Below are 25,519 nucleotides of genomic sequence, written 5' to 3'. Positions count from 1 at the left end.
AGACTTTGTTGTAGTAGCTTATGAGTTGCAGCACAACCATGAGTTGGTAATACAATAAGAAATACATCATCTGAAATCAAAAAGGAAGATAACTGAACAAAAAGGACAACTAATAGAAACAATGGTTGAATCTGGCATAAAGCCAATGCATGCATACAACTTTTTGTGTCATGAGGCTGGATCAGAGGAAGTAGTGGGACACACAAAAAGGGACCATCTAAACTATATCACACAGTATAGAACAAGATTGGTTGAAGGAAAGGATATGCAGAGCGTGTTGGACTTACTTCAACAAAGAGCAGATGATGATCTTGCATTCTTCTACAGGCTGAAATTTGGGGAACATAACAACATTGTCAGCTACTTTTGGCGAGATTCAATGATGTTGGAGGACTTCAAAGCATATGGAGATGTTATGATATTCGACACAACTTATAGGACAAATAAATATGGACTGATATGTGCACCATTTGTTGGCATAAACTGCCATTGGAAAACAACAATGTTTGCATGTGCTTTCATAACTAATGAAAAGGAAGAGAGCTTTGAATGGCTACTAGAAACATTCAAGAGAGCAATGTGCCAACAAGAGCCAAAGACAATTTTCACTGATCAAGATAAGGCAATGGGAATGCAATTGAAAAGGTATTTTTCAGTTAGACTATTTACTTTTCAGTTAGACTATTTAGTTTTCAGTTAGACTATTTATTTTCAGTTAGACTTATTAGTTTTCAGTTAGACTTATTTAGTTTTCAGTTAGACTTATTGTTTTCAGTTAGACTATTAGTTTTCAGTTAGACTATTTAGTTTCAGTTAGACTTATTTAGTTTTCAGTTAGACTCATTTAGTTTTCAGTTGACTCATTTATTTCAGTCTATGATTTCAGTTAACATTTCCACTATTTCAGTTAGACTTTTTTATTTTCATTAGACTTATTTATTATTCAGGTAGACTTATTTAGTTTTCAGTTAGACTTATTTAGTTCTTAGTTACACTTATTTACTTTTCAGTTAGACTAATTTACTTTTCAGTTAGACTTATTTAGTTTTCAGTTAGACTCATTTAGTTTTCATTTGGGCTTCATATTACTTCATTTTATCTAATGAAATTTTCAGTTAGCATTTACACTGTTTTCAGTTAGACTTCTTAATTATTTTCAGTTGGTCTTCATATTATTTTCTTTACCTTTTCAATTAGATTCACAAGCATTCAAATGAAAGTGATTTCTAGCATAATATGTACTATCTTAAAACAGGTTTTCCCAAATACAAGACATAGGCTTTGCCTTTGGCATATAGAGAAGAACTTTGTAAGCCACTTCGGATCCCTCAAGACCAATGAAGACTTCAAGAACATGTTCAAGAACTGTTTGATGGGGTGTCAAAATGAATCAGGCTTTGAAGAATTGTGGGCGAAAATGATGGAATTGTATGGACACGAGAAAAAGGAATGGTTCGAGCAAGTATATGATCAGAGACACAAGTGGTGCACCGCATTAAATAGGGATATGTTTTCAGCTGGAATCTTATCATCACAAAGAAGTGAAGTCACAAATAAGGCAATATCATTCAATGCAAAAGCAACAACAAACCTGTTTGAATTCTATCATATATTTGAGCAAACAGTGAAAAGATGGAGAAGCAATGAAACTAGTGACAACTTCCGGAACAGAACTGAACGTCCCAAAGCCGTCAAATCCAAATCAAAGCTTCTGAAACATGCAGCTGATGTATACACACTAGCACTGTATAATGACTTTGAAACAGAGTATGAGTGGGCAATGGCATCATTTTTACGAGCATTTGCAACAGAAAACTCACAGCTGAAGTTGTTTGAAGTCTCACCAGAAGAAGATTTCACAATTCACATACAGTAGCATACGATGAGGCTACAACAGAATTAGTGTGCTCATGTCAATGCTTCACAGAGACGGGGATGCTTTGCTTTCACATAATAAGGGTCATGCACATGTTCAGCATATTTCAAATACCACAACAATATATCCTTAAGAGATGGACAAGACTTGCAAAGTCAGCAGTATGGGAGAATGTTCAAGGTTAGTGAAATAAATCAATATGACTAACTGACTGAAAGCAACTAACTGAAAAACTGAAGACTCCAACTGAAACAATTAACTGATCACCTGAAAGATTTAATTAGTGAACTGAAAAAAAAAGGCTCCAGCTGAAACATTAGTATAACTAACTGATCAATTAATGTTACTACCAGAACATTAATTGGGGGTTTTGTTTGTGTGTGGGAGGGGGGATATTAGTGGTGGGGGTTTTGGGGGGTGTGGGGTTTAACACTTAACTAACTGAAACAATTAACACACCACCTGAAAGAATTTATAAGCTATCTGAAAATTTAGTTAGTCAAATGAAATAATTGACTAAGAAACATTTATTAAAGCAGACAAGGACCAAAGCCAAAATGCACTTGTTGGACACCATGGAGACATGCAATAACCAAGAATTTCTACAACCTAGTGTCAATATGTCAATCAAATGAGGATGCAAGAACATTATGTGACAAGTCGTTGAAGGAATTATACAAATCAGTGAAAGAAGTTTTCAAGACGATCAACAAAAACAACAAGAAATCGAAGTGAGAAGAACTACGAAGACAAACAGTTGAAAATCCTGAGGTGATAAAGACAAAAGGAAGACCCCAAAGGGAAACAAGAGAGTAAAAGGACATTTTGAGAAGCGTAAAATGAAGACAAGGCATCCGAACGAATATGGAACAAAAACCCCAAATGTACCTCAAGTTGAATAGTGTTCAAATAATATTAGTTTTCAATTGTATTCCATCAGTAATTGTATTGAAATTTACACTTGTTTATTTCTAAGCTACTCGAAATTCATAATATTAGTATTTATTGTCCTTCAGTTAGACTTGTTTATTTTTCAGCTAGTGTTTTAGTGCTTCAGTTAGACGTGTTTACTTTTCAGCTTATATTAATTGTGTTCAGTTAGACTTGTTATTTTTCAGCTAGTTTAATTTGCTTCAGTTAGACTTTTTATTTTCAGCTAATCTTTATACTGCTTCAGTTAGACTTGTGTATTTTTCAGCTAGTCTTAATTGTGCTTCAGTTAGACTTATTTATTTTTCAGCTTGTATTAATTGTGCTTCATTAGACTTGTGTATTTTCATGCTTCAGTTAGACTTATTTATTTTCAGCTTTTTAATTAGCTTCAGTTAGACTTGTGTAATTTTCAGCTAGTGTTAATTTTCCTTCAGTCAGACTTATTTATTTTTCAGCTAGTATTAATTGTGCTTCAGCTAGACTTCTTTATTTTTCAGCTAGTGTTTATAGAGCTTCAGTTAGACTTGTTTATTTTTCAGTTAGACTTGTTTGTTTTTCAGCTACTATTTACAGTGTTCAGTTAGACTTAAAATTTATATTTACAAATATATGTCATACACTTATTATTATGAGTTAGATTTTTCATTTTTCAGTTGGTGATTGTATTTTTCCAATTAATTTTCAAACAACTTCATTTATACAAATGTATTCCATTCAAAGTAAGTGTAAATGTACAATTCTAAAGAACAAAATATAATGAAATGAGTTTGTGCTATTCTACTGTACATTGCAAAATTAATGGTGTCTATTTCTACTGTACATTATAATAATAAAAAAAAAAGTTTGGCACTAAGAATAATGAAATTTCAACAGTTGCTCTATTTTCACTTTGTCTCCAAAATTATTATTCAACACATCTTCTACTTTCGCCTCATGATCCCTCCTTCGCCGTAAAAGTGTGCTTCTTTTCTATTGTCTTCTTTGATCGATTAAATGCTAATTTATCTAGAACAGCCTCTTTATCCTTCCTTAACTTCTGTCTTGCCATCAGTTCAGGTTTCTTTGCAGACCAAACATAACAGTCATGCTTCACTTTCTCTCTCAGTTTGTTTAAAGGATGGTCCACAAGACGAAGCGCAAGCCTACACCGCTCAAGGTTTTTGGTGGCTGCCTAAAAAATAAAAAATCAAAACTATTAAAAAAGTTTCAAAAATGTAACAATTACAAAATAAAACTAACTGAAAAAAACACAACATCAACTAGTCTTTAAGTGCTTCATCTTTTAAGTAGTCTTATGTGCTTCATTGAGTTTTTCAGTGTCCTTATAATGCTTTTAGCTAGTAATGATTGTGTTTCAGTTAGACTTGATTGTTTTTCAGCTAGTATTTATGTGTTTCAGTTAGACTTGTTTATTTCTAGCTAGTCTTTACAGTGCTTCAGTTAGACTTTTTTTTCCTCAGCTAGTCTTTTAGTGCTTCAGTTAGACATCTTTTTTTTTCAGCTAGTCTTTCAAGTCCTTCACTAACTGGCTATCATACCTTTTCTATTAAAAAACTTTCAAAAACAGAAATCTAACAAGTAAAAATACTCCCTAAAAACAATAAAGTAATCATATACCCTTTTCAGGTCAACAAGTGCAAAATGGTTAGCATTTTGACCATCATACATCTCCATGGATTTGATTGCATAGACACCACAATCAAGATTGTTGTCCTTGCTTCTCCAAGGGAAATAAAGAGTTGTTGTTTGCCAATGGCGGAGATGATCAAAATCACGACATCTCATATTAACTTGCATAAAAGAATCAAAAGCACGACACTGCATTTGAAGATCAAAAAGTAAACAACAATTAAAAAACAAGTAATAAAATGGAACAAAAAAAAAAATACAAATGCTCATAAAAGGTACGTACAAAGTATGTAAGACCGTTAAATTCCTCATGCTTATATCTATCAATATCCATCATGTCTGTACGATTGTCAATATTTTCAATCCTTTTAGCTTTCTTGTTCAGCACCAAGACAGTATAATGATCATCCTTGTGAACAGGAACAAAAATCTGGAAAATAAACATAAGATGCAAAAGCAATAAGTCTACCTGAAGAGAACAAAAAACTAAATGAAATACTATAAACACTAGCTAACAAAAACATACACTAACTGAAAGATTGAAAACACTGACTGAAATGTAAATTACTCCAACTCATTTATATACACTAACTGAACTAGAAACATACACTAACTGAGGTTACTAACCCATTTCTTAAATATAGGAAACCATTGATTATGTAAAACCGGTCTCTTAAGTGAAACTATTTGACTAATTAAAAAAGTTGTTGTGAAATAAGAGACTATTTCCAAGTAAAACCGGTTTCCTTGAAATATCTTAATTTTTTAATTCAATTTTTTTTCAACATAATACACTATGATACGTCGTATATATTTGTTTTATTGTGATATAAAATATTACTTCTAATTAGAACCAGTTTTCTTAAAATATTTTAATTTTAAAATAGTTACTCATACCAAATTCAAGCCATACAACAGTTCAAAATTCAAACTTCCCCGCCTTAACAAAATTCCCTTTTGAAAAACTCCCATCCCACTTCTTCACTCTCCCAAATTATTTTGAACTTTCCCGCTTCATTCAAACCCACGTACCACAATGCATTTTCTTATTCAACAGACATCTCTCTCCTCTTTTATAACCTATTACTTCGCTTCACTTCTCCTCTTTCGTCGCCGCCTCACTTATCTCCTCTCCTCACTGAAGCTCTCATCAATGGCGAATGAAAATCGTCACTAGAAGACCTTCTCATCAATGGTGTGAGGCGCTAGGTGGAGAATTTGCGGTTGTGGTTGACACGTCACTCATCATCATATAAATAGTTAGCCCGGTTAGGTGTAAACTTGGTGCGGCCTTCTGAGTCAGGCAAGAGGAAAAGTCTCGCATAAGTGAGGAAAATAATTTGTGCTCTTCGAATATTGAGTAAGTAACAATTTAGAGAGTATATACACTGGTATTCTGTTGTTCGAGATGAGTGTTTTTTTTAATTCCATATATTCTTTTAAATTAAAAAAAAAATAAACAAAATTTGAGAAAGATGAAGTATAAGAGCAAGTTTACGGTAAGCGGACGCAATGTAGAGAAGAGCATCTTTACGACCCCAAGAACAGAGTAATGCGATGACGAGAGAAGAAGATCCAAAATACCGTTGGTATCCTCTTTCCATCTTTGATTTACAAGATCTAACGCTGTAAATTGAAGATAAATTTTAAAGAGTATTGTTACTGAGTTTGTGAATTTGTGATTGGTTAAATGATGGAGGATTAGAAAGTTTAGAGAAGGATTTTAAGAATGAGGTTATGGGAAAATAATGGAGAGATAAAACGAGAGTTTGAGAGAAAAACATATCTTTGTTTTTCCGACGTAAGTAGATTTTTTTGGATCTCGTTCAATTTATGTGGGTTTTTAGTTCAATTTGTTGCCTCGGTTATTTAGCTTGTCATCGTCACTGAAGCATATCTGACCCAGAAGTGAGCCGACGTAGGACCTACGACCGGAACATGATTCCTCTAGACAAAAGCAACAGTTGAACAGTGGTAATAGCAAGATGGGTGATCAAACCAACCACGGTCCACGGCATCCTCCCCAAACATCTGTAATCAGACTCGGCTAATGGAGGAAGTGAGAATATAGAGTTATTTTGTATATTTAGTTCAATTATTTGATTATTTTAGAATTTTAGTTTTAGTAGCTAGCATTAGATTATAGAAACTTTATTTTAGCACATTATTAGAATAAATTGATGCTTTGAATGAAATTAGTTTTGTATATAAATTAAATGTAGCAAATATTTTTTTGCCATGATGAATAAAGCAAGCAAGAATTTATGTTTAATAATATTATTGTGACTATTTATAAATTGTTATACAAATCTGTCAAAAACAATTTAAAAAATAAATTTTTTTATTAAAAAAAAGCGTATATACAAGGAGCCACAAATACATGATAACGTATGTATAGTGTAACATTTTACTTAAAAAAAGAAACGTATAATAAGCCTAAGAAACCGGTTGTCGACAATAAATGGTTTCAAAGGGTAAGGTAAGGAGACTAGTTTTTAATGTTAAATGGTCTCCTAACCTCTTTATATATTATATATACACTTATCTAAGAGACTGGTTTTACCTGTCAACTGGTCTCCTAAATAAACAAAGAAACCAGGCATTATAACCGGTCTCTTAACCTAGGACACCTGTGAGATGGAGATGTGTTATAGTCCGGTTTCCTAGGCCATTTTCAACCGGTTTCCTAGGCCTTTTTTGTAGTAGTAACTGACAAGTAACATACACTAACTGAAACATAAACTAGTACTAACTGACAAGTAACATACACTAACTGAAATAGGAACATACACTAACTGAAACATAAACTAATACTAACTGACAAGTAACATACACTAACTGACAAAAAACATACACTAAATGAAACATAAACTAATACTACCTGACATGAAACATACACTAACTGACAACAAACATACACTAAATAAAACATAAAATAATACTAAGTGAAATCAAAACAAATAAAAAAAGGGTTAACAATAATACAACTAACCAGTTCAGCTTCTCGGATATCATTCCCTGGAAATGATTTCACCCATGAAGAAATAGCTTCCTTACATTTATTGTAGTATAAATCATCATCTTTTGTAACCAGCTTTTTCTTCTTTTCTTCCCATTCCTTCAACTTCTGATCATACTGACTAGTGCCCTCCAGCTTTTTCAAAATAATCTCATTTTCAGCAATCTCACTATCAACCTTAACCTTTTTTACCTTCTCAGCACACATCCAATTGATATAGTTCTGCAAAAAAAAGAAAACAGATAATATGACAAATTGAAAGACAGAAGATGACCAACTGAAAAAATAATATGACCAACTGAAAAACATAATATGACAAACTGAAAAACAGAAGATGACCAACTGAAAAAATAATATGACCAAATGAAAACAAACATATAAAACTAAGCAATAACACTAAACACTTACAAAAGGCATAATATTAAACCAGAATCTCCTTGTTGCAGAAGGTGATTCCTCTTCTTGCCTATTAAACATGAAGGCGCATCCATCAATAACTCCACTGGTGAGCCAACCTTGACGAGGCATGCTAATTAAGTCGAATTTGTACAACTGAACCGCATAGTTGCTATGAGGATTATCAAAATCCACAATGAGATCACTTTGTAGTTCACTTTGCATAATATGATTTTTCATCTTCACTTCTTCAGAATCTATATCCAATGACATAAATGCAACATCTTCAAACTCATTGTAAAATAGATAATCAACCAGCAACCTCTGCTCAGGAGACAGATCACTCAAATACTTATTATATTGTTGCAAGCTTCGACACAATATTATGCCATGATTGTTGACAGGGACAGCCTGCAATCCAGGTGTAGAAGAAGAACCAACACCAGCTTCCTTCTCATCCTCTTCTTTTTTGGGCTCATTAGAATCAACTCCTTGTGCACAAACCCTATCAATGAGGTCATCCAAACCTTCATCGTCATAATCATCACCTGGTTCCTTAACTCTCAAAACTTTCTCAGATTTCTCTGAAGTATGGTCATAGTCCCACCCCTTTAATAATTCAGGTGTTGAAGGAATTTCTGATTTGATTGTTTCTGAGGTTTGTAGGATTTGTATGATGATTGATCAGAATAAGAGCCATCACCCTGCATTCAATTAAAATATCAAAAAAATGATAGATATACTAACTGAAAGATAAACATACACTAACTGAAAATAGAAACAGATACTAACTGACAAGAAACACAAACCAAATGAAAAATAAACTATTATTAACTGACAAGAAAGATACACTAACTGAAACATAAAATAATACTAACTGACAAGAAACAAACACTAACTGACATGAAACTTACACTAACTCAAACATAAACTGATACTAACTGAAAGAAACAAACACTAACTGACAACAAACATACACTAACTGAAATAGAAAGATATACTAAATGACAAGAAACATACACTAACTGAAACAGAAAAATAAACAAATTAAAACACAAACTAAAACTATACTTACTCGAGGATATTTTACATTTACTGGAGTGATGATTGGAATTAAACTTCCAACACCCTCACCACTCTCTGCACTGTCTGCAAATCCAACATCCTCAACAACAGGACTAGGAGTTAATAGTTGGAATGAAGGGCCATCGAAATCAGGTATCTTTTTCCTTTTAGCAGAAGAATCAACTCTCCAAGACTTTCTGCTGTATACATTCTCAAGAGCTTCAACAACAGGAGGAGGAGGAGGAGGAGGAGGAGGAGGAGTTGGAGTAGAAAGATCAACACCAGCAGCGGTGCAAGTAGGGACGTGTGTAGAACTCTTACACTTATCCTTATCCTTAGCCCCTTTAAGTTGATCATCATCAGCATTCCTCGCCTTCGTATCATCTTCCTTTGGTTGTTCTTTCTCAACATCTTAATTCAAAAACAAAAAACAATAAAAAATAAATATAAAAGTTCCATTTGATATTTATATGATATTCAGTTGGTATTAATACTATTTCAGTTAGAGTATCAAAGTTTTCAATTGGTCTAAATATTCTTTCAGTTTGACTTGTTTATTGTTCAGCTAGTCTTTATAGTGCTTCAGTTAGACTTGTTTATTTTTCAGCTAGTCTTTATAGTACTTCAGTTAGCTTATTTATTTTTCAGTTCATTTTCATATTGTTACAAACTAAAACAATATTTCAGTTGCTATTTATAAGATATTATTTCCTTTAGAGCATCACAGTTTTCAGTTGGTCTTTGAATTCTTTCAATTAGCTATAAAATCAAAGAAACTTACTTCCTCCTTTCTCTCAATCTGCATGAACCCCCAGCATCCAACTCTTTATTTCCTCCTTTCTCTTTATCTCCTTGAAGACCACCATCATCATCAGCATTGCCAGTCTTCTTATCATCTTCCTTTGGTTCTTTCTCATTATCTTCATTCAAACACTACTACAAAAAAAGCCAAAGATAACTGTTAAATAAGGCTTTACATAACACTTTTGAGGCGTTTTCCAAGTCAATGTAATGTAAACTAAAGATAACAGTTGTTGATGGTGTTATCTTTCCATAGCAAAGATAACGCTTATCTCTCACAATTGTTAACTATTGGTGTAGGCAAAGATAACATCCCTCTGGAATAGGCGTTATGTCTGTGGAGCCAAAGATAACATCTTTTTGAAATAGGTGTTATGTTTTACTCAGAAAAAGTAAACACCTATAACTGTCGACTGTTATCTTTGGCCTCTTTTTTTTAGAAAAAAAAATATATTTCAGAATCCAAATTTTGATGTCACCAATAACTTGTCATACATTCTTTAAAAAAAAGAAATTAGAATCCAATTACACTTAAAATACATGACAAATACAAAAATACATTATTGTAAAAATACCGAAGAATATACAGAAATAAATCCTTATAATTAGATAATAAGCAAATTCATATCTAATACAACTTATATTTGGTGTCAATACATAAATGTATTCAAAAAAATGGAGTTCATAAAGAAAAGAAAAGGATCTATCAAATACATTTACTATTTACATATATAAACAAATATGGATGGATGAAACCAAACTAAGTAACAATAGATTATTTTTCTACCCAACTTCACAAAAGAATTCTTCAACCATACCTCTACGACTGCAGCAACAAACAAATCAGAAAAAGAAAGAGGATGAGTGAACAAAAAAAAAGAGCATGTTGAAGGAAAAAGAAGAAGTAAGTCCCAGTCTACACTTGCACCATTGATGAATCTCGCTGTCCGACTCCATCATCCGTCCTCCGTCGCAGTCCTACCTCCACACTCACCCCTTCCACCTCCTCTCTACCTGTAGAAGTCGCCAGAATCCAGGTTATATAATAACAAAAAAAAATAGTTAAAAAGTAATTAAATAAGCATAACGAATCAAGAATTACACCATAGTTAAGAAAATCAGGATTTCCTAGAGCAAGGTATCAGTAGGCATAACCGAGACTCCTAAAGCTCAACTAAAATTACACAAGTATGCAAAAGATTTCACCTCCCTATCGTTGTTTATCCACATACCATGACCTCAGATCTTGAAAACTTAGCAACGATTTAATAAGCTACACTGAGATTGTCACTTTCACTTCCGTTTCTGGCAGAATCAAAGTTGAAACCTGAATATACAATTGCTTTCTTCAGCAAAGCCATGCATGTTTGACAGATTAAAGTCAACCCTAGAACCAAACACAACAGAGAGATGCATGGAAACGAATATTTTGATGTCTGTGTTACATCAAAGCTCCAATTACAAACTAAAAACAAGTTCACTTTGCCCATGAAAAGCAAATAAATTAAACCAATACAATTAAGAAGTAAAATTACAATCAAATACAAATTTTTGTTTAAAGAAATGATTTGGGTACATAAGAAACATGGAGAAGAAAAGAACTAGAGAAGAAACATTAGATCTGCTAGTTTTTTCTAAGATAAAATTAAAAAAAAAATATCATTCATATACTAGATTGAATTTTTAGAATTAAAAATAGCTAAAAAAACTTATCTCTTCTAGCTTTTTGTTGTTGTTCTTGTTGGCAAAATATGGGATGGTTACTAAGAACGGTTTAGAGAGAAGAAAGAAGTGAAAGTGGGGCTTTATGGGAACATGGGGCGAAGAGAGTGGAGTGGTTTGTGGAAGGTGGGATGAATTAGTTATGGTAATTAAAGGAATTATAATAAATTTTATGAAAATTTAGAAAAGATAACAATCAAGTGATATAAGTGTTAAAGTGAGAGATAGTGAAGGATATGCTATGAGAAAAGATACCATCCAACTTATAAAACGTTAAGTCTACTTTTTTTTGGATCATTTAGCCAACTAAAGATAACACTTTTCCTCATAAAATGTTAATTTAGATCAAAGATAACAGTTGTGAAATTAACTGTTAAGATAGATATGTTATCTTTGACCAAAATTGTAGTAGTGAAAAACAAAAACAATAAAAAAAAAATCTAAATACACAATAACTGAAAAACACAAAATCAAAAATGAATCAATTCATTGACAAACTGAAACAATTTTTCCACCAGATTAAATAAAAACAAATACCAAAAGTTTCATTTGGTATTTATATGATATTCAGCTAGTATTGATATTATTTCAGTTAGAGTATCAGACTTTTCAGTTGGTCTTTTTATTCTTTCAGTTAGCTATTTAACTTTTTCATTTAAGCAAACTGAAACAATACAATAAGAAGAACTTACTTTCACCTTTCTCTCCGTCTCCATGAACACCAGCATCCTTATCTCCTCCTTTGTCTTCATCTCCTTGAAGACCAGCATCACCATTATCATCAGAATCATCATCCTTTGTCTCATTATAATTCTGGTGATCCTTATCATCACCTTCATCATCATCATCATCATCTTTATGATGATCATCATCAACATTCCTCTTCTTCTCATCCTCCTCTCCTTCTTTTTCATCATCTTCATTCAAAACATAAAAAAAAACAACTAAATACACATGAACTGAAACAATGTTTCCACCAGATGAAAAAAAAAAACATCAACTGAAAACATCCAGCAATCAAATGAAAACTTAATTGAAGTGAAAAAATTCATTTAGTATTCATCTCATTTTCAGCTCGTGTTCATATTATTTCAGTTAGACTGTCAAAGTTTTCAGTTGGTCTTTTTATTCTTTCAGTTAGAGTCTCAAAGTTAGCTATTTCACTTCTTCATTTAAACATTTCTTTCAGTTAGAGTCAAAATTTTTATTCCAACCAGATTAAAAACTACAACAACAAAATGAAAACAATATAATGAAAGGAACTTACTTCCTTCTTTCTCTTCAACTCCATGGACACCAGAATCCAAATCAGGAACATTTTCATTTCTTCCAAACTCCAAATCCACAGTCCGCTTCACAAATAGTGAAATTGTAGGATCAACTTTGTTTGCACTGTCTTTCGCTTCCAAATGACACTTGCATATGTCGTCAATTTGACTCAAAAAATCTGGGTTAAATACTTCACTGTCATCCAGAGAAATACTGTCTTGAGACAGCTTCTCGCCTTCCTCTCGAATATTTTGGGCAATCTCCAAGTTCACTTGACAGAATGCAAGCGCATTCCTCTTCAACTTGTGCATGTTCTTCACATATTCCTTCAATTAAAAGAGCAAAACAAAATAAACAAATAAATCAATATGATAATGACACAGAAACAACATAAACAAAAAAATAAGGACCAACTGAAAGAATCCAACAATCAAATGAAAACTTAAATGAAATAAAAATAAACTTATTTAGTTTTCAGTTACACTAATTTAGTTTCCAAATAGACTTATTTAGTTTTCAGTTAGACTTATTTAGTTTTCAGTTAGACTTATGTACTCTTCAGTTAGACTTATTTAGTTTTCAGTTAGACTTATGTACTCTTCAGTTAGACTTATTTAGTTTTCAGTTAGACTTATGTACTCTTCAGTTAGACTTATTTAGTTTTCAGTTAGACTTATTTAGTTTTCAGTTAGACTTATTTACTTCTCAGTTAGACTTATTTACTTTTCAGTTAGACTAAATAATTTTCAGTTAGACTTATTTACTCTTCAGTTAGACTTATTTAGTTTTCAGTTAGACTTATTTAGTTTCAGTTAGACTTCTTTATTTCTCAGTTACCATTCTTTACTTTTCAGTTAGACTTATTTGCTCTTCAGCTAGAACTGACATTATTTCAGTTAGAGGTTAACAGTCTTCACTTAGAGTTCAAGAGTAAAAAAAATAAAAACATAAGATAAATGAAACTCACAGGAACATCAAGAGCATCTATTTCCTCATCAGTCATCAAACTATGAGGATCATCCATAACAAGCTGCCTAGTTGAAGGTGATGGACCCTCAACCACCTCCATTATAGGAGAACCAAACTTCCTACTAGCAGCACTAACACTAGGAGCTTTAAACTCAAGCTTCTATTTTTCACGCTTCACCGGCAGAATAAAATCCATGTTGATCTCAAACTGCTTCACAATACTACTCAAATCCTTCTCTTCCTGCCAATAAGTGATAAATGGCTTACTGACATTTGAAAAATCTAGATTACGACACTTAAAGTTGTGAATAACAGCAAGAGTCAAAGCGCTAATGCATCCCCGAAGCTTGAATGTTACTTTCTTCTGTCCAAGCTCATTCTTCTTCATCATAATAGACTGATGACAGTCCAAAACAGTAGCACAAAGACTTCTTAATATATATCCACACCAGTCATAGCTTGAAATTGTAGATGCATCTTCTAAACTCTTGGCACATTTCAGCACAGGCCCTAAATCTATATGACATAGAAGCTTGGACAAGGAAAAGATAACAAATAACTTCTTCAAATCATCCCCGGATTGATATTTCTTAAACAAATCATCCTAATTTTTTCTACCAATGTATGGCTTCTTGGGGTCAGAATTACCAAGAAACCTATGCCAATCCTTCCTGACACTTCCAGCCTCTATCTGACTACCTTTCCTCCTAAAGGCATCATCATCTATAACCTCTACTGGTTTATCTGACACAGGTAAACCCAAAACATCACTAATGGTAAACTTATTAAAAATCAGTTTACCATTCTTTGTTGAAAACATCATTCTAGATGCATTGTAATTCAACGACACCTCCAAATTCAGATTAGGACAAAACTTCTTTATCCTAATATCTAAGAGACTCCCAAACCCAATATCCCTAATGTCTCTTTTTTGCTTATCACTCAAGTTACTAACCACTTCATTTAAATGGGAATAGTCTGACAATACTTGTAGACTAATAGACTTCATTTCTTGCTTAGTGAAATTCCTAAGAAAAGTGAACAAAAATAAATATAAAAAAATAAAAAAGAAACAATCATATAATATAAAAGGAGAATAATGAAAAAAAGATACGATCTATCAAATGTGTCTTTCTGTTCATCGGGATTAGACCTTGAAAATGAAAACTTGATTGGTGATAAATCAACTTTGCCTTTCTTCTTAGACAATGACTTATCACATTTGAAAGAAAGAAAGTTTAATCAAACAATAAAACTAACTGAAAACAAAAACAACATCAACTAAAAGAATACAAAGATCAACTGAAAGAATACAAAGTTCAACTGAAAGAATACAAACATCAACTGAAAGAAGACCACCATCAACTGAAAGAATACAAAGAGCATCTGAAAGAAGACCACCATCAACTGAAAGAATACAAAGGTCACTTGCTTATTTTCCACTTGTTTATTTTTCAGCTACTCGAGATTCAGTTAGTTATATTACTATTTATATTGCTTCAGTTAGACTTGCTTGTGTTTCAGCTAGTCTTTATTGTGCTTCATTTAGCCTTGTTTATTTTTCAGGTAGTTTATATATAGCGCTTCAGTTAGCCTTGTTTATTTTTCAGGTAGTCTGTATAGTGCTTCAGTTAGACTTGTTTGTTTTTCAGGTAGTCTATATAGTGCTTCAGTTAGACTTGTTTACTTTTCAGCCTATATTAATTGTGCTTCAGTTACACTTGTTTATTTTTCAGATAGTCTTTACAGTCCTTCAAAGTAACTTCTTCGTTTTTCAGCTAGTATTTGTTGTGCTTCAGTTAGCCTTGTTTATTTTTCAGCTAGTCTATATAGTGCTTCAGTTAGACTTGTTTGTTTTTCAGCTAGTCTATATAGTGCTGCAGTTAGACTTGTTTGTTTCTCAGCTAGTCTCTACAGTCCTTCAAAGTGACTTCTTTATTGTGCTTCACTTAGACTTGTTTGTTTATCAGCTAGTCCTTATTATTTCATTTAGTATAATTATTCTTTCATTTCATTCTATTCCAATTACACTGAAAATTTTCATTGAAAATTTTCATTGCTTCAGTTAGACTTGTTTGTTTTATCAGCTAGTCTATATAGTGCTTCAGTTAGACATGTTTGTTTTTCAGATCAGCTAGTCTATATAGTGCTTCAGATAGACTTGGTTGTTTTTCAGATAGACTTGTTCGTTTTTCAGCCAGTCTATATAGTGCTTCAGATAGACTTGTTTGTTTTTCAGATAGTCTATATAGTGCTTCAGTTAGACTTCTTTATTTTTCAGTTAGACTATATAGTGCTTCTGTTAGACTTGTTTGTTTTTCAGCTAGTCTATATAGTGCTTCAGATAGACTTGTTCGTTTTTCAGCTAGTCTATATAGTGCTTCAGATAGACTTGTTCGTTTTTCAGCTAGTCTATATAGTGCTTCAGATAGACTTGTTTGTTTTTCAGATAGACTTGTTCGTTTTTCAGCTAGTCTATATAGTGCTTCAGATAGACTTGTTTGTTTTTCAGATAGTCTATATAGTACTTCAGTTAGACTTCTTTATTTTTCAGTTAGACTTCTTTATTTTTCAGTTGGTCTTCTTATTATTTCATTTAGTATAATGACTCTTGATTTCATTGTTTTCCAATGAGACTAAAAATATTCAGTTACAATTTACATTGTTTCAGTTACACTTCTTCATTTTTCAGTTACACTTCTTCATTTTTTAGTTACACATCTTTATTTTTAAAAAAAAGTAAAGAAAAACAAAAGAAAAACACCAAAAGAAAGGTAGAAATGTCTAAATGAAACAAAAACAACATCAACTGAAAGAATATAAGAAGCAACTGAAACAATACTATAATCAACTGAAACAATACTAGAATCAACTGAAAGAATATAAATATCAACTGAAAAACAACATCAACTGAAAGAATACAAGTAGCAACTGAAAGAATACTAGAATCAACTGAAAGAATATAAATATCAACAACTGAAAACATATGTGTATAATAGAAAACAACATAAACTAAAACACAAACCCTAACAACATGTAATAAATATACTAATAAACTGAAAACATCCAAAAATAGAAAAAAACAAAATAAATATCTCAACTACACTAAGAACTTGAAATTTACCTTGGATCATAATCACCATCTTTCTCTTTCTTCTTCCCAGCAGTAGACAGTGCCAAAAATTTTCCTTAAGATGCGACACTCTTCACCTTCTTCGACTTCGGGCTACATTACAATTACAACAACAAAAACGCTAAGAATTTGAAAACAAAAAGAAAATTTGCAGCAAAAATCAAACGAAATTATACCTAGAATCATCATCTGTGATCCTCTTCACCATATTTGCGATGCAACAGTAATAAATTACGAACAAAAAAACAAGCTAAGTTTCAACAGTAGAGAAGTAGAGAACCAGAAAAATTCTAGAAATAATCAGTAAATAATATATCGGTTTCTTGGAAAAGAAGAAGAATCAGTTTTAAAACTAGCGAGAATCAAGCACATATCGAAAAAACAGTTTCAAACTCGTAAAAAGATAATGACCTAATAACCGTTAAATGTTTTTTTAAAAATAAACAAAGCTGCTGATCAACAAAAAGAAAGAAAACAAATATGAAAAAAAAAGCCCACGCGTTTTTGATGGGCTAAGCTCGTCCGACGGAAGGTATTGGGTCAGACGGTCTGACCCAATACTTTCACATTAAATATAGGACATTATCAAGTAAGATTAGGATAACAATTTTCTGAAGAAATAGGAGGTGTAATTACTTCATAGTTCAATATGATCCAGGAAATCATTTCCTTCAAGGTATAAGTGCTTGACATCATGTTCAACAACTAAAAGAAGATGGTTAGAAGGCTCGTAGCTTTAGCTAGTAGAGGCGAAGGTTCATACAAACAAATTTTATTATCAGCACAGTATCAAAGAAGAAGCAAAACTGCAAAACCTTGAACTGGTAGTTTTCTTTTTTTTTTTTTTTTTTTGTTTTTGAGGGGGAGTTTTCTTTCATTTTTTATTTACTCCATTTATTTATTAACTTTATATGACTATGATGGTTCCGCAAAAAAAAAAAAAAATATGACTGATGGTGGTTGAAAATGCAATTTTTCCTCGGAAAAAAACATTAAAAAGCTTTTATCTTACATTTTTTTGATACTCATTCGCACCAGTCATATCACTCCACGCAACTCCACTCCCAAAGTTATACCATACCATACCATCTACACGCAACCCCCCAAATTTATTCCACGATTCTCAACTAAATATAACCCTCCCAAAAAAGCTTGAGTTTCACAATTGCAACTTACAACTGAAGCACACTCTTCGAATTTTCCTCATTTTCTCTCTCCTCTTGACTTTCGCTTTTTCCTTCCTCGTAAGTTTCCTCCCTTTTCTATCAATTAATGAATATGATCGATGAAACTTTTATGTTTCGTTTTATCTGAATTTGTAATTTGATTTTGGTTAATTTAGGTTTTATTTTGATTTCTTGTTTGTAATGCGTTCATTTTGATGTTTATATTGTTGTTTATTGACTTTTAGTATTCTTATGCTGCTGTTGCTGCTGCTGCTGCTGATGATGATGATTTTATAAATTTAATCGTATACTGTGATTTAGGGTTTTGACTTTCGAGTTAATTTTATGTTTGTGTTTTTTTTTTGTTTGGGCGATCATGGAAATTACACACTGATCAAGCTTTTCTAGTGTTGATACTAGTGCAAAGACAGCGTAGCACGTTAAAAATTATACTTCTTGTGTTGTTGTTAGGATATTATGACTGATTAAGGCGATTTTGATACCCTAGAGTTGGCTAAAATTTGGGATTAATCATTGTGGTTTTTGGATTTTGAGTTTATTGAATTTATGATCAGGACTCTCTTGAAGATTTTGGGGCCCCGATTCTAACATGAAAATTGGGTCCCTAAATTTATTAAAATAAAGATGGAAGGTTAGAGTTCTAAAGATAGAAAGTTGAAAATCTAAAGATAAATCATTGACAAATTTATTAAGGGTGGGAAATAAGGGTGATTTCTTCAAATATGAAGTAAAATTTTCAAAATAATATATTTTGGGGCCTTTATAATTTTGGGGGCCCTGTGCTGTTGGGCTCCTTGCACACCCTCATCTACCCCTCTATTTATGATGAAGGTAGACTGCACTTGCTTTGGAGTTTGGTGTATTGGTGAACTTTACATGCTTTCTGTGACTCGCTATTGACTTCTGTTTTTGAGTGGATTATTCGTGATCATACTGTGTTACATGGATTCAGTTATTAATATAATTATCTGAAGGTTGGCCTTTTTTCTAATAGCATTGTGTAAAATTTGCATAAGCGATCAATGTTCTATGTCAATGTTCAATAAGTTTCGAACATCGAAGACAAGTTTTTTAAATTACAAGTTCCATCTCAGATGAATTGCTCTTTAAAGGAAAGAAGTCACAATTTTACCAAGGTGGCTAAGTTTTATTTTCGTCATTGGTGATATACTTCGTTGCTGCATGCCCTAGAAACTTGCAGTCATCTTATGTGATGTAGTTTGTGTGCATGGTTTGTGATTTGCAGGATGGGAACTGCTTTTAGGAATATGCTTTCGTCTTTTTTTCTTGTTCTTCTTTTGTCACCCCTGGCCTTGTCTGCCTCAAATGATGGCTTGGTCAAGGTTGCTTTGAAGAAGAAAAAGTTGGACCAAGTAAGCCGGCTTACCACTCAATATGGCTCTATTGAAGAGTCTATTAGAATGCCTATGAAAAGGTACGGTCTCGCCAACAATTTGGCGAGCAATGATGATGCAGATATTGTCCCTTTGAAGAACTATTTGGATGCTCAGTACTTTGGCGAGATAGGTGTTGGTACTCCTCCACAGAAATTCACTGTGATATTTGATACAGGAAGTTCTAACCTATGGGTCCCTTCCTCCAAATGTTACTTTTCTGTAAGTATCAAAGTTTCTAATTGGTTTAAAGAATCACAAATTTGTCGTTCAAGAGTGTTTTGGTATTGATACATTGCTATCCTATTATTACCCAGATCGCCTGCCTTTTTCATTCTAAGTACAATGCAAGGAAGTCAAAATCATACACTAAGAATGGTTTGTCTCTGTTCCTTGTAATGTAGTTCATAAGTTCTATTATTTTTCTTTCTTCTTCTTTGTTCCCTCCCTTTCTCCCTTCTTTCCTTGCAGGACATAATATTTTGCAGTCTTGATACATCAAGTTTCGTGCTTTTGTAATTAGTCACTAGTCATTTGTGATAAGAAATTTATTAAATGTCATGTAAGTTCTGAAGATGTATAATGAAATTACAACTTACAGGATGTAGTGACAATTCTTCTCTGAATATTTTTAACATTTTGGCTGTTGGGAGGGCAATGAAGATTATATGTGTGTGTGCGCGCGGGCGTGAGGGCGTTGGTGGGTGGGTGCATGGGCGGGCGTGGGTGGGTGTGTGCGCGTGTGTGTGCATGCATGGGTGCGGGCTTGTGCGGGTGTGTGTGGGTGCATGCGTGCGGGTGTGGGTGGGGGGTGGCTGTGGGTGTATGTGCGAGCGTGCGGGCTCGGGGGGTGGTGGCGTGGGGTGTGGATGGGTGTGTGCGTCTATAATATATATATATATATATATATATATATATATATATATATATATATGAGAATGCATACTTACATGAGAAAATGAGAATGAATTTGACGCGCTATAATTCTTATGAATAAGTGATATGACTTTAATGAAAAAGTGATGTAATTCCGAAAAAAAGAATATTAGGAAAAGAAATTCAAAAAAGATTTTTTTTTTTTGGATCACAATTTTTCAGGGGGATATAAATCTACTGAACAAGTGTTGTAACTCTAATCCAATCGTGTGGTTGACATTCATTTTCATTTCTCATGTAAGGAGCATTCTCATGTGATCTTACCCTAAAGGTGGGATGCTAATGATTTTTGGTTTGAACAAAGAGTAGATCATATTTGTGGTCTTATACGTAACTCTAGGATCTTTGTTGCTGGTGGGATAATTTATACTATCTTTAATTTGTTCTTTAATAAATCAAGTTTTTATGTTGCGTAACATTAGGGTTACACTTTTGAGATTCAAATGCACACTGTCTGCTGTCAGATGTTCGGACATTTATCACTTCATATTGCCTGAATTTCTGAGCTGTCTGTACATTAGGCTGTTATAGCTGGAATTCTTAAGTAGTTAACGCCTAACGGATCCGTTTGATCTATTGTGAAATGATCTAGGAAATATGATCCTGTGAATATGAGTCTTTTTGTATGGAATAGGCTTGAAATCACGTTTGTTGTGAGATTTGGGGCTGAACGTGAATCCAATTATGCATGCTTCATCATCACCCAAGCTGCTGTTTATAGACTATAGGCAATCAGATTGCTTTCTATCTGTATATTTCTTCTGTATCCTGATTTATCACTTGGTACAGGGAAGAGGGCTGAGATTCATTATGGTACCGGAGCTATTTCAGGGTACTTTAGTGAAGATCATGTTACATTGGGAGATCTAGTTGTTGAGAATCAGGTACGTTTAGATAGAGGATTTTGGTTATGTAGTTTGTCGCTGGGTTTCAATCATTTACCTTGTCATGTGCTTGCTGGCCAGGATTTTATTGAAGCGACAAGAGAGCCTAGTATCACATTTGTGGCTGCTAAGTTTGATGGTATTCTTGGGCTTGGTTTCCAAGAAATCTCCGTTGGTAAAGCTGTTCCAGTTTGGTATGATGTTGTTGGCTATTCTTCTGTGTACATTCAGTTTCAAATTGGATTTTGTTTTTTGAGAATCTCTTAGACATAGTATTAGTAAGTAAGAGTTTCATCTTCTGAATTATAACTTCTTTATCTACCTACAGAAATCCTTTAATGTAGTGCATTATCTTTACCTAGGTACAATATGCTTGACCAGGGTCTTGTAAAGGAGCCTGTATTTTCCTTCTGGCTGAACCGAAATGCAGATGAGGAAGAAGGGGGTGAAATTGTTTTTGGTGGGGTTGATCCTGATCATTACAAGGGGGAACACACATGGGCTCCTGTATCTCAGAAAGGCTATTGGCAGGTTGCTCTTTTGAGACTATTGATGTTGTAATGGCCATTTCATACATCTGTATATCTTGTGAATTCCTTAAGTGTTAATTTTTGACATTGCAGTTTGATATGGATGACGTCTCAGTTGATGGCGAAACAACTGGTAATTTTAAGCACTTGTTGAACTTTTTGTTGTGCATTCATATGATTATGCTTTATAATGAATGTTTCAGTAAATATTTCACTTTTCAGGCTACTGTGCTGATGGTTGTTCTGCGATTGCTGATTCTGGGACATCTCTGTTGGCTGGCCCAACGGTATATATTTGTCATTCCCTAATTGCTTTATTCTATCAACTTTGAACCGTGTCCCACTTAATCATGTTTGCTTGCGATTTTTCTAAATAATATATTTTTCTTTTCCTTTAACGTCTGTCTTTGATCTAATGCTTATTTCACTGCCTTATTTTCTGGTGATGATGAAATGTGGTTTCCTGTCAAAATCAAATTGAACTATATGGCTCCCCCCCCCCCCCCCAACCCCCACCCCCAATCCAAAATAAAAGAAATTTATATGGTTGCTTAGGGTATGCTTAAATGAGGAGAATCAATTAGGGAGTATACCTAATGTGAGATTTTGGTCACTCCCAGATGGGGGTAATTGGTCACTTTATCCCATCCTACAGTGATAGGTAACTCACTGCAGCTGCTAAGCAGTTCCTAGAATCGTATGACCCCGTAGGGCCTTTTTTCACTGATTTTTGCTGCTTATTTTAGTAACTTATTGGAACTAATTTTGTTAACTTATTGGAAGTTTCTAGCTAATAGTATATTTCCTATAGAGTATTGGTTTTTATTTATTCTTCCCCCAATGTTAGTTGCAATACTTTCCTATCTTGGATGTTTTAAAATAGTTGCCATAAAACATTTTTAGGGAATATGGGTTCTCTTTCTCTCTTCTCAGCACATGGGCAACTTTTTCCTCTCTATATATCTCTCTTACCTCACAGGTTTCCTTAAATGTCGTGCATCCCCGCTACTTGTGTTACAACTAACAAAAATGGAGGAAATGTCATGATGAATTTTTCTTGATGTGTCAGATTTAACTCGATACAGTCTGCACTTTAGCTGCTAACCTGCTACATTGACTTTGTAATTGGTGTTTAGTTGCTGTTGTAGTTTGCAAGTGATTTTTCTGATTCTTAAACTCATTTGTGATACCTCTGGTTCATTGTGTATCTAAATGGCTAAATTGACATATTGGTACTTGTCAAATTTAGTTACTTACGTTCTGACGTGATCATGGTATGACCAGGCTGTGGTTGCTCAAATCAATCATGCAATTGGTGCCTCTGGGGTAGCAAGTATGGAATGTAAGGCGGTGGTTTCACAATATGGGAAACAGATTCTGGAGTTGTTGTTATCAGAGGTATGCTAATGCTACTGTACTGCTACTTTCTAGACCACAACAGTTTCAATGATGGTCTAGGATCATGTTGGCTCGATTCACTTTACTTTTGATTTTCCACAAGCTAATGCCTTCTGAAATTAATGTTACAGACTCAACCCAAGAAAATATGTTCCCAAATTGGTTTATGTACCTTTGATGGCAAGCGAGATGTTAGGTTAGTTCCTCTTGTTTCACTGGTCTTCCCCCCACACACATATTCTTTTGTGAAAGAAAAGTTGATCAGTCTTATACTTAGTTTCCTTCTCTCTTTCTGGTACTCATGCTGTTAATGAGATCTATAATCTTGTATGCTTCTCTATAGTATGGGCATTGAAAGCGTGGTTGATGTCAATGTGGACAAGTCTTCTGGTGGCCTTCGTGATTCCATGTGTACAGCTTGTGAAATGGCTGTGGTATGGATGCAAAATCAACTAAGACAAAATCAGACCGAAGAACGTATCCTGAATTATGCTAACGAGGTAAAGTAGTTTGAAATTATGATTGGTTTAATCATTTTACATTTGTTATTATCTTTTTATTAAATGCATGTAACTGTCATTGCAGCTCTGCGAGCGCCTTCCTAGTCCGATGGGGGAGTCTGCTGTTGACTGTAGTAGTCTTTCATCAATGCCATCTATATCCTTCACTATAGCTGGAACAACGTTTGATCTCACTCCTGAACAGGTATTTTAGTTTACGGTATCTAATCCTATCTTGACAAATAACTATTGATATCTTAAGTAACTAAGCATAGTGTATGAGAATCTCCTGAGCAAGTCGGTTGGCCAACCTATCTCAAAAGCTCCTCCCCCCGGAAGGGGGGGGGGGGGAGGAGTTTTCTTTAATTTCTGGTATGGGCCTGATCCCTGAGATGCCCAGCCCAGATCTTGCAACTGTTGAAAGAAAAAAACTAAGCATATTGTAAGGTAATTATAGTGGACTCTTGAATTGATCTGAAGAAGCCTTAGTTCGCAATTCTATCTTCAGTTTTTGTTAAGGCTTACAATTGTTAATGACATTGTCTCTGTCGAGGAATGAATATTTACAATTTGACCATTCTACGAGATTGGTTTTGCTAACTATAATCTGGTAGTGCTATACACTGGAAGGGCACAAACAGAACAGAAGCATTTAGATTAAAGATTTCCGAATAGATATGGAGCATCGCATAAATTTCATGCACTTGTGGTATATTCTCTGTATTTGACACTGGAATGGTTGAATTTACTTGACAGTACATCCTCAAAGTGGGCGAGGGAGCTGCAGCACAATGCATCAGTGGATTCATAGCTTTAGATGTGCCTCCTCCTCGTGGACCCCTCTGGTATGTTCATTTCTTTTCTTTCTTGTCATTTAAATGGTCATTTTGGACCTTGTAAACCATGCATGGTACTGAAATCCTTAAATTGGTCATATCCCACTAATGATTTGCTTGTTTTACCCTGAATCAAGTTTAGATTCGTTAAGTTAGATGTATAACATATTATGAGACATGTTCAGTCTCGGGTAGATATATTGAGACAAGTTTAGACTCGTTTATTTTTGAGCTAAAGCTAAGCTCACATAAACTCAGTTCAGTGATAAGGTCAGATGCATTTAGTTTACAGCCTGTTCAGGGCATGGATATGTTCAGTTGAGATAAATGAAGGAGTTTTTGAATGGAAAAAACAGGGCTTAATCTCATCCAGCTTCTTATAGCTATTGAATTTTGCTTGAACATGTAGATATCCCTTTGTAATGTACCTGCACACTTTTGCAAATTATTACTAAATTTATACCTTTTCTTTTATCAATTAGCAACTTTATGGGATTACTTATGTTTGTCATTGTGTATGCAGGATTCTGGGGGACATATTCATGGGTCGGTACCACACTGTGTTTGACTATGGAAATTTGAGAGTTGGATTTGCAGAAGCTGCTTAAGACCTGCTTGGATACCACTATAAGCATACAACTTCTAACCTTTTATAGAGGTCGCATACGCTAATGTTCTGTGAATGTTTGCTAAAATTACTTTGGCTGTGTAAATATTGAAGGATCATCGTATGTTTAATAATATAAGAGAACTAGAGAAGTATGATGCCAGTATGAACTGATTAGGAACGTTTTATCTTTATTGCCTTGTGCGATGGTTTTCCTGCTTGTTTTATGTTGAATTATCTCGTGGAGTCGGAATTTGTCAATCATCTTAGGAAGTCATTAGAAAATATGAAGTGTTTGTCTATTAACTTCAGATTCTTATGTCAATAACAAATCAATCGTGGTGGTTAACAAAACCTGAATGGTTTTTTTCTTTCTTTTGACAGGATTATGTTAATATAGGTGTAGTTTTATCTAAATATTGGCTACATAAGATA

General features: G+C 33.7%; 1 protein-coding gene across 2 annotated transcripts; it reads left to right on the top strand.

Moving 5' to 3' along the window:
• Nucleotides 1–17,895: 17,895 nt before the first annotated feature.
• Nucleotides 17,896–25,304, top strand: LOC104884538 (aspartic proteinase A1). 2 transcript variants are annotated; one of them, XM_057393003.1, is made up of 14 exons: nt 17,896–18,056; nt 19,219–19,615; nt 19,711–19,771; nt 21,119–21,213; nt 21,295–21,407; nt 21,576–21,744; nt 21,837–21,876; nt 21,966–22,030; nt 23,028–23,141; nt 23,273–23,337; nt 23,485–23,641; nt 23,727–23,846; nt 24,398–24,486; nt 25,001–25,304. In XM_057393003.1, exons 2-14 carry the CDS (start codon nt 19,247–19,249, stop codon nt 25,083–25,085), a joined length of 1,542 nt encoding a protein of 513 aa, XP_057248986.1. In that variant the 5' UTR covers nt 17,896–18,056; nt 19,219–19,246; the 3' UTR covers nt 25,086–25,304. The 2 variants fall into 2 exon arrangements, with proteins under 2 accessions (XP_057248986.1, XP_010667516.1); XM_010669214.4 differs by having other exon boundaries at nt 17,897–18,056; nt 19,246–19,615.
• The last annotated feature ends 215 nt before the right edge of the window (nt 25,305–25,519 follow it).

The sequence above is a fragment of the Beta vulgaris genome, chromosome 1 (genome assembly GCF_026745355.1).
Source record: "Beta vulgaris subsp. vulgaris cultivar EL10 chromosome 1, EL10.2, whole genome shotgun sequence".
In the NCBI taxonomy this organism is placed as follows: Eukaryota; Viridiplantae; Streptophyta; class Magnoliopsida; order Caryophyllales; family Amaranthaceae; genus Beta; species Beta vulgaris.
The sequence above is the reverse complement of the archived record's forward strand: the minus strand, read 5'-3'. Positions and strand labels throughout refer to the sequence as shown.

Coding starts and splice junctions, on each gene's coding strand:
- LOC104884538 (XM_057393003.1), top strand. CDS start 19,247: ATGGGAACTGCTTTTAGGAATATGCTTTCGTCTTTTTTTCTTGTTCTT. Junction 21,877..21,965: donor AGTTGATGGCGAAACAACTG/GTAATTTTAAGC, acceptor TTCACTTTTCAG/GCTACTGTGCTGATGGTTGT. Junction 23,338..23,484: donor GATGGCAAGCGAGATGTTAG/GTTAGTTCCTCT, acceptor GCTTCTCTATAG/TATGGGCATTGAAAGCGTGG.